The following is a 9,641-nucleotide window of genomic DNA, read 5'->3' on the forward strand; positions in this document are numbered from 1 at the left end:
TAGCGCTTTGAAGTTGAATTTTTTTTTTTATTATTATAAATCGGTGACAGTGACAACGAATTTTTCACGATTACGGATGAGAGAAAATTTATTTTGTAGAAAAGGAGTATCTTCTTGATGATAAAATTCTTGTTTGTAAAAAAAATCGTTTGATGGTATTAAATATTTCCTGAATTATCCTACTTATAAATATTAAATATTAAAAAAAAATGATTTTAACGTTCATCTCATTTGTTATTTAAATATTTTTATGGAAAGCGTAAAAAATGAAAAAAAAATTCACTAGATATTGTAGAGAGGAAAAAATGAAGAAAATGGGAACTGATTCGGTTCACAGGTTACGGGAACATTTGTCCAAAGACGAAATGGGGCAAAGTGGTGACCATAGTATATGCCATAATAGGCCTGCCACTTTTCTTGCTCTATCTAAGCAACATTGGTGACATTCTCGCGAAAAGCTTCAAATGGACCTATGCTCGTTGCTGTCTGTGCAAGTAAGCTTCTTCCTATTTTGCCCATTTCTATTTGTCATAGATCGTTACAGAAATGTTTAGACCTCGAATTGTTAAACTACTGTTTTTATAGTATCTAACAATTAATAAAATTCGAGAAATTCTTTTTTTTTTTAGAGATTTTGAATAATCTTATTATTTTTTATAATAATAATTAATTTTTTTTCTTTTAAAGGTGTCGCAGAAGACCAATAGAAATGGCACCAAGAGGAAGTTTGCAAAATAGTGCAGATATAAGGAGAAATCATTGGCAAGTAAGTTTTTTTAAAATTTCATTAAAGTTAATTTATAATATTACAAGATGTTTTCCTCTTTACTAAAAGATTTATAGTTATTCTGAAAAAAAAAGTATTTCCTGTATCATAAAAAATTTTAAAATAATTATAACTTCAAATAATTTAATTATCTAAAATAAATATATATGTTTGTTATATAATTTATATGTTGTCAGTATATATGTTTTCTGAACTCAAATTCCAAAATAAAGAATAGTTATTAAAATATTCAAAAATTTAATTTAAAAATTATTATACAAGTTGCATTTTTCATTATAAAATTTTACGATAAATTACGAAGTTTTTGTCAATAGATGGTTGACATGCATGGAAAGGAGATTGACTCGATTAGTGTAGATAAGGAAGTTTCGATAGAGAATGATGAATCGAAAGAAGATGACGAGAGTAGTTATGATCCACAACGTGTCACAGTTCCTTTGACGCTCTGCGTTGCCATAATGGTCGGGTGAGTGTCATTATTTTCTATTAAATTATAATTATATGATACATTACGTATATATTTTGAAATATAAAAATCTCTCACGTTATTACGTGTTCTATAAATAAGTCTTCATAGATTTTTATATATCTTTTAAAATTTAGATTAAATTTTAAAATATAAAGAGTCAAATATACAAGTTGTTATAATTTTTTACCAAAAAATATTCCATATAAAAATTATATATAATAGAGATTAAAAATATGAAAATTATATTTTTCGATAAAAATATTTTTATTTTCTTTTTTATTTACATTATAATTTATTTTATTCTTGTTCACGAGAAACATTCACGTATAGAAACATAAATTCATTAATATTTTATTCATAATAATTTCGATCATTCGATCATGAAATAATTCAAGTATATGAATTATGATTCTATGGTTATACATATATATGTATAAAATATAATAAATTCGAAATTAATGAACTTTTGTTCGAAAACCGATAAATCGTGTTTTATCGTCGAATTATCAGAAATAATTTAAATATAGCGAGGATCGATACGCGAAGTCACTCTTTATATTTAACATATTATATAATGTTTCTTAAGTTTTTACACAGAAATATCATCCAATGAAACGAAAGTTTCTTATTTTTTTTTTCTTTTACTTAAAAATAAACAATCAACAGTGTTGGAAATGAAAATTCATTCCCACAGAGAAGAAAATTTATCATAAGGAAAATTGAATATAGAAATCGTGAATAAAACATTTATTATTTTTAACTGTTATTTTTAAATATGGATCAAATTACAAATCTGGAGAACAATTTATTTTTGAAACTTTCATTTCACGTTATTTTTAATACTCTTTAAAAAGAAAATTTCATTGTCATTTTCACACAATGCACTTTTAATTGTAATTTTTATCCGTGATTGATATTTTTTAATTAAAATTATAAATGCTATTTCAATAGAAATAGACGTTTCTATGTCACAAAAAAAAAAGATTAATAAATAAAAGATAATCTCGTAATCTTTTTATTTATCAATTTAAAATAAGGAGAATCTCGCGTATCAGGAATGACCGTGTCATTTCTTCGAGAAACGTTTCAGGTATATTTGGGGCGGAGCCATTTTATTCTCCGAATGGGAAGACTGGAATATGTTGGACGGTTCTTATTTCTGCTTCGTCTCCTTGTCGACCATAGGTTTCGGCGACATCGTGCCAGGTGACAAAATCTACGCGGCCCAGGGTCTCGATTTATCCTTCATCTTCTGCTCCATGTATCTAATGCTTGGTGAGTGGCGACCGATCTTACAATTTTATCGAATTTGACGTTTAATGTTTCCCTAAAATTCCCTACAGAGATCCATTTTTCGGCTTTCGTTTCTTTTCTCTCTTTCTTTGATTTTTAATGAAATGTACTCATTAAGTTTACAAAGTAATTTTTCTTTTTTTTTTTTTTTTAATTATTTATCCGTAAAAATTTCATTTCATTTCATATTTTCGTATCGCACAAGTAATTAAGAACAATATTATGTTTCTAATTTTACGAATATTAAAATTTTTTTGCCTCCTCTACAAAAAAAAAATTAAAATTTTCGAAGTAATTTCTCTCAGAAATAAGGCCTCATGAGCAAAAATTCCATTCCACACATCCGACCTATTTTCTCACGAAGAATCACCCCTTTTTCTACCACTTAAAGCGAACCACTCTTGCGCATCACCCACAACAGGCTATTTTCTCCACGCGAGTCCTTAACAACACCCCTTGCATTTAAAATTTTTTTTAAATATCAAAAATAATCTTCCAGATAATCTTTCTTTCCCCTAAAATTTTCAAAATAAATAATTAAATTTCCACCCCTCCCAAAAAAATAATCGTTCTCGAAAATAAACCCGCAAAAATTCTGCTCCACGCATTCGACCTATTTTTCCCCTACGAAAGAATCACTCCCACCATTTAAAGCATCCCAACCCCACGTGCATGGGTCCTTAACACACGTCGAGGGTATCTCGTGCGAAACCTTGCATACGAATATTAGATGAAAGGTGGTTAAACCGTCGTATCGCGAAAATCTTGACTGGAGTTAATAATTCGTGATTATATCGTGGACGCGACAACGAACGAAGTCCCAAACCTCGAAGAAATCGTGTTTCTATTTTCCTATTCTCTATAAATAAACGGGTTACGACCGATCATCGAATTTCGGATCCACGATTCCGACAGTGCCCTCGTTGTTCCCATGATTTATCATTGTGTCAGATTCGATCACGTTGAAAATAGAAATTGGTCTCTGATTTCTCGATGCGATTCCGTGATTGATAGATCGTAATGATTTTTATCGTTTTTCATTTTCTTTTTCACCGATCCTTTTATTCTCCGGATATATAATTTTTATTTTTATTTACAACATTCATATTTCCGTTCGTATTTCATTAGATGCGCTATCCTTTTTTTATTTACTTTTTTTTTCATGATTTTATGACCATGGAATGCTTCTAACAATTTGCCATTTGTTTTCCGTTTGCACCGTTGTTGAAACTCGTTGATTAATTTTATTTCATCCCGTAAATTTCTATTCTGTTTCATATTAATTCGTGATGATTTAGGAAACGATCTATAATATATATATATATTAAGAGATATACAGAGTTAATCAGTGTTAAGTCACAATTCTATGAAAATGATTCGAGTAGTTCTATGAAAAGGATTCACAATTAAATTGAAGAATCCTTTTTGTTTAATTAAATTTTCAAATCAATCGAGTAATTATTTACATCGATTAACTATTTATTAATTAATTTATCATTTATTTATTATAGACTGCGAATACAGCGACTTTATACAATTCAAATAATACAAAAATTTATAGAAGGCGTACGATATGTGCAAAGAAGCACAAAATATTCACAAGTATTATGATGTTTGAAGAGTAATCTTTATTTATATCCTGTTCTTTTAATCGTATTAAAAGTAAAAACTTGGTGGAAAAAGAAAGAAAGGAATGAAATAAAAAATCGGTGAAGATCAAAATTTATCGATGCACGAAACACGGATACACGTGTACGAGCCGAGTTTTCAGTGGACGAACACGGAAACCGAGATCGTAATTGTTTCTTTGGCAGAGCGACAATTGAATCGCCGTGGATTTCCGATGGAACACGTGATGTTGCGTGGCCAGACTTGATCGTTTTCAAAGAGCTCGACAGCTTTAATTCGTCCAACTATACGAAATATCCACTTCAAACAATAACTATTCAACGATTAAATTTCTATACGCGTATATTTTGTGATACCGTGTAAATTTGATATATTCCATATATCGAATAATATTTTGAAAAAAATCTAAAGTTATTCTAAAATTTATCTAAGAATTAAATTTGGATTCTTTAGTTTCGATCCTAGAAATTAGAAGAATTTATGAATTTTTTTTTAATTTTTCTAAGTTACAAATACATGATGAAAGTAAAAGATAATTAGACTAAAAAAAAGTGTGTTATGAAGAAATTGTAATAAAAATTAGCAATAAGAAATTCCTGGTTACAATTTCAATTTTTTTTTAGTTCGAATTATTCGATCGGGACAAAATTATCGAGAATTCTCAATTATTTATATAAAAATTTCTAATGGAAAAAGTTTTCAACTATAAAATGAAGAGAAGTAAAATTTCGACATTGTTCAGTTACATATTTTCAACTGAAACTTACACGAATTCAAAACATATCAAAAGAAAAAATTTCTTTAATTTCAAAATTCAACTTTCCACGTTATAATTACTTAAAATTTCTTATTAAAAAAAAAAATAATAAATAAAAATAAAAATTCTCAGGATGTTTGAGTATTAAACTTTCTCAAAAATTTTTAAAATTATTTTTATTTTATCTCCAGTTTCTATAAAATTCCTCAGTTCTTGGAATGATAACACGAGCGTGGTGCGCACTTCCGCCGTGGTTAATGAATCGGGGATTCCAAAGTGTCGCGAAGCGTGTCAAGGGTCAGGAGAATCGATCGCTTTTTAAACGTGCGCCACTTTATACGTGTCGAGACAAAAGTTTGACAACCGGCCCGGTATCTTTCTCTCTCTCTTCACCTGTCGAGGTTTACCTCGTATCGTGGTCGAGAGGAAAGGAAAATTCGATTTTTTTCGATTGACGTTTATGCGACGATGCCTCGAATCCTTTGAAACGGCGCTTTTTCCAGTAGCGTATAGAATTGACGGCCATTTTATAACATTCTAGTGTTGTCGAATGTGTGCATCACGAATATCGAGATGTTTCTTCTAATAAATTATGCGATAAGTGGTCGGGTAGTAATTTTATAAAACTAGCAAACCAAAATAAGTCAAAAGAAGAGAATAAACGTTTTTAGGTTTCGCTTTCAAACTGAATCAAGTTTGACAATTGTTCAATACAAATGAAATTTTCAATTGGATATTATAATTGATCGACACATTGATGATCGACTTTTATAGAGGATAAAGAAATCGTATTAATTTTCGAATTTCTTAGAAGATAATTTTTACTTTTCTACGAGTGAAGCGTTAAAATTATTGTATTCGTAATTTTATTATTCGTTCCTATATTAATATCATAGGAATAACTTTTAGGTATGGCGTTGATCGCGATGTGCTTCAACCTGATGCAAGAGGAAGTGATCGCAAAGGTGCGCGCATTCGTGCGTACCGTTAAATATATATTCCGATGCGACAGGTGACCATAACGAGCCTCAGCCACGTTCTGCGCTTCTGCAACATCCGGTAAGTCGAATTCCTCCTCATTTTATTCATGATCCATCCTTACGTCAGAACCAATTCTGGTTTGGGATTGCTCTTCGTGGATAACGCGGTGCCCGAACGAAATTTAAAGAGAAAGATGTCGGATATATTTTTAAAAATACTGGAATACTGGAAATCTCGCGATTTGGAAAGATTAAAGAAGTTTTTGACAATAATAGGAATAAATATTAATTTTTTTTAATATATTAATTTTATGATAATATTATAAATATCGAGAAACGTAATTTAAACAACTTTATAATGAAAATCATTTGACGTATCATCTTTTAAAAATTTTATAAAAAAAAGAAAAGAAGATATAAAAATACAATTTATAATGACTTACTTCTTTATTTTTTCTTAATTTTTCACTTATCGAGATAAACGTCTTAAACATTTAAGACGACAAAAAATCATATAAAAACTGTAAAAAAAAATTTAAAGTCACAAAAAATAATCGAATCGAATTAAATGAAAAGAAAACAAGATTTTTGTAAAATTCTGTTTTCGCACAATTAAGGTCAATTCACGACCTAAATCGAGTTTACGAGAGAGTGACGGTGACAATTTCAACAGACCATTCCCTGTAATTTGGTTTATGCTTTAATCTCGCCGATAAGAAAATCGGCGGAAATCCCTGCCACGTGATAAATGCGATAGATGCGCGCGGTATTTTCGAAAAAATGCCACCGTCTTCCGGTTGATGGTGGTTGTCAAACGGGGAGAGAAGTTGTTTCCGTCTGGTACGACTCGCGGAATAGATAAAGGACGGGCAAAAAAGTAGATAGATAGGGTGAAAAATGAAGTCTTCTTTCGAGAGGAAATATAATGGAGGCGTGAAAACGATCGATCGGAGGGAATTTAGCGCGCGAAAGATCGAGGTTAGACTCTCGTTTACGCTTTCAAACACATCGCTTTCATTTCCTTCGAACGATGAAATATCCATCATCAGCAGAAATTTTCTTATAACTGCTGCTTTGTCGAATTAGATTGCTAATGACAGGTAACTAATATTTCATTGGAATTTATTTAAAATTATAATATTATGAGCTTTGTCAATTTTAACGATCGAATGTTTTTTTCTAGTTTAAAGATATCTACTTTTATAACATTGTAATATTGTTAGACTATTGTATCTCGTGTTTTAATATAACTAAGCAAGAAGATAAAAAAGATAATAGATAATTAAAAATAAGAAGCATTATATCAAAAAAAAATAATATATTAAAAATATTTTAAAATTTATAAACCCATAAATTTAATAAAAAAAGATAAGATAAAGATCGGTTAACCGAAATATAATTTCTTGAGAAGAAAAGTATTTTTTTTTCTTCTTTTTTTAACATACTTTCATCAAATTTAACGAACTTTTAAGAGGTTAAGTACCAAGAAAGTGGTCAGTGGAACTCTTGATTCGAATAAACTTTCCTAAGGAGGAAGAAAAAGAAAAAAAAAAAAAGATTTTGAAACGATGTCTCGAGAATTGCAGACGAATCAGCGAATATCGCGAACTTTCGTTAGACAACGTCGTCTTTTTCGGCTATTAAAGCCTGCTTTGGAGGAGACATAGCCCCGGGTGGAGTCGCTTTAACGCCAACTACGAAACTCTTCTTCGAAGGAATTAGATATTAGTGCATCTTTAGGACGAGCATACAGTAACTCTACCGAGGAAAATAAGCATAAGCTTTTAGAGAAAGCGGTCCACCGTTTCAAGAGGATATTCTACTATCGCTGTACGTATATCCATATAATATTCGAAAGGCTTAATGAACGAGTGATACGTAAAAAGTCTTAGGCTACTTATCGAACAAGAATGTTTCATTTTTCTAAACATTTCTTTAGAAACATTAAATCCAAGATATCTCTTTAAAAACATTCAATCCAACAATTAAAAGATACATACAAGATTTACATTACAGATACAATTTCTTCTTGTACTACAATTTCTATAATATAAAAAATATTTCATAATCAAAAAAAAAAATCAAATTTTGTAAATAACTTAAAGTCAGGCAAGTCTCTTATTTCTCCTGAAAAATTTGCACTTAGTGTTTCCTTCAAGGAGCCTTCAATTTATAATAAAAAAACAATGTATGTCGTTCGAAAAAAAATTGGGGAAAAGAATAGGCCGAAATGGAATTTCATGTAACAAGTAGAATCGTAAAAGTGGTTGGAATTGTTGAAATTCATGGTTGTTGAATGGAGGGAATTTGCCATTTTGCCAGTGAAGAGAGATGCGGCGCGAAAATTATGATTCTATCGGGAAGATTGACGCGACGTCTGTTACGCAAACAGGGAACGGAAAAGGTGATTTTCGTTTTCCTTTCTTCTGCCTTTCTCTTTTCCCCTCTTCCCATCCCCCTCCGGAAAAAAATTTGAAAGGGTGGAGAGCATGAAAGGGGTAGAAAATAAAGGGACCACAATCGTCGAAGGTACAAAGACGAGTTCTTTGAAATTCCAACGCCTGGCTTCGTTGAGAAGAAAAAAAAATAAAAAAAAAAAGAAAAAAGGAGAGAAAAGGAAAAAACACCATGTAGGCACTTGGGACGGAGAGAAAAAGAGGGAAATAGAGAATTACCTTGTATTACAGGACGTTATATTTCGGCGGAAACTTTTTTCGTTCGCCCGACTTTTTCAACAATTAACTCTTCAACTCTCTTCCTCCAGTTTAATACACCAGCGATTGTCATCGATTTTGTTATTGTCTCTTTATCTTTTAACGGGGTAAATAAGATATTTGTCACGATCGTTGATATACGAAATTTAATAAAAAAGATAATAAGTAATTTATAATTTATAATAAAATAAAATAATATTTGAGAATGTGAACTTAAATGAGGAAATAAATGAAAAATGTAGAGAACACTTCTTAAAGAGTTATCAAGGAATGCAAGTTTATGCTAGTAAGATCAATTATTTTCGATATTCTTTTTTTTATAGACTTTTCGACGTTTACTAAAGTTCCTTTCACAAATCTAATTTGGATCTTCGTTAGAACTTTACACTTTGAAACTTTGAATTCCGTGCGGATCATGATCAATTAGTTGCTAGAAAAGTAAAGAGTAAAGAGTTGACGGATAAATTATTGTTGAGTATGCAAACTTTTTGGAAGCATAAATGTTTTCCTTATAGAATATTTACTATTATATTTTGCTAATTAAATAAATTAAAAATACATACATGAAATTTCTTTTCAAGTTCTAAACAAATATGAATAATAATAATGATCTTAATTTTTTAAGATACCAAATTTTTTAAAAAGATTAAATCTCTGAAATCGAAAACAATTCGTTATTAAAATATCTCTGAATAAAAGTAAGAATAACAACATTATTATTATTATTATTATTATTATTATTATTATTATTATAACTGATAAACTTTATTATCAAAAACTCTTAACGAATTTCACCTATTAAAATCTGCACACGACACACAATCGTTGAAACCTGAACCTAACCTCCAAAAACCCTTAAACGGAAGAACTAAGACTCGTGGCCTCGGCCTTCGACGACCCATTGCCCGCAGAAGACAATCTATCCGGAGGAATCGTGGCGTGATGATAGTGGGGATGATATTAGAGGGGTGAAAGTGGCAGGAGAGGTAAGTTGGAACGGGGCTGCGGCGTT

At 30.3% G+C, this 9,641-nt stretch overlaps 1 protein-coding gene across 3 annotated transcripts in view; it reads left to right on the forward strand.

The window, feature by feature from the left end:
- The window catches only part of LOC102675710 (potassium channel subfamily K member 18-like), a 42,093-nt gene that overhangs the window by 10,920 nt on the left and 21,532 nt on the right, over positions 1 to 9,641 (forward strand). Inside the window, exons 3-7 of one of the 3 annotated variants that reach the window (XR_004149659.1) lie at positions 338 to 494; positions 688 to 766; positions 1,102 to 1,253; positions 2,312 to 2,531; positions 5,845 to 5,903. Coding sequence is in view for 1 of the 3 variants with exons in the window: in XM_031508232.1 (XP_031364092.1) it covers positions 338 to 494; positions 688 to 766; positions 1,102 to 1,253; positions 2,347 to 2,531; positions 5,845 to 5,951 (680 nt within the window). In the remaining 2 variants the exon portion in view is untranslated. Of the gene's footprint in view, positions 1 to 337; positions 495 to 687; positions 767 to 1,101; positions 1,254 to 2,311; positions 2,532 to 5,844; positions 5,995 to 9,641 lie in introns of those variants that run through there. The other 2 variants (XM_031508232.1, XR_004149660.1) reach the window with 2 other exon arrangements.

The sequence above is a fragment of the Apis dorsata genome, unplaced genomic scaffold (assembly GCF_000469605.1).
Source record: "Apis dorsata unplaced genomic scaffold, Apis dorsata 1.3 scaffold_5, whole genome shotgun sequence".
Lineage (NCBI taxonomy): Eukaryota > Metazoa > Arthropoda > Insecta > Hymenoptera > Apidae > Apis > Apis dorsata.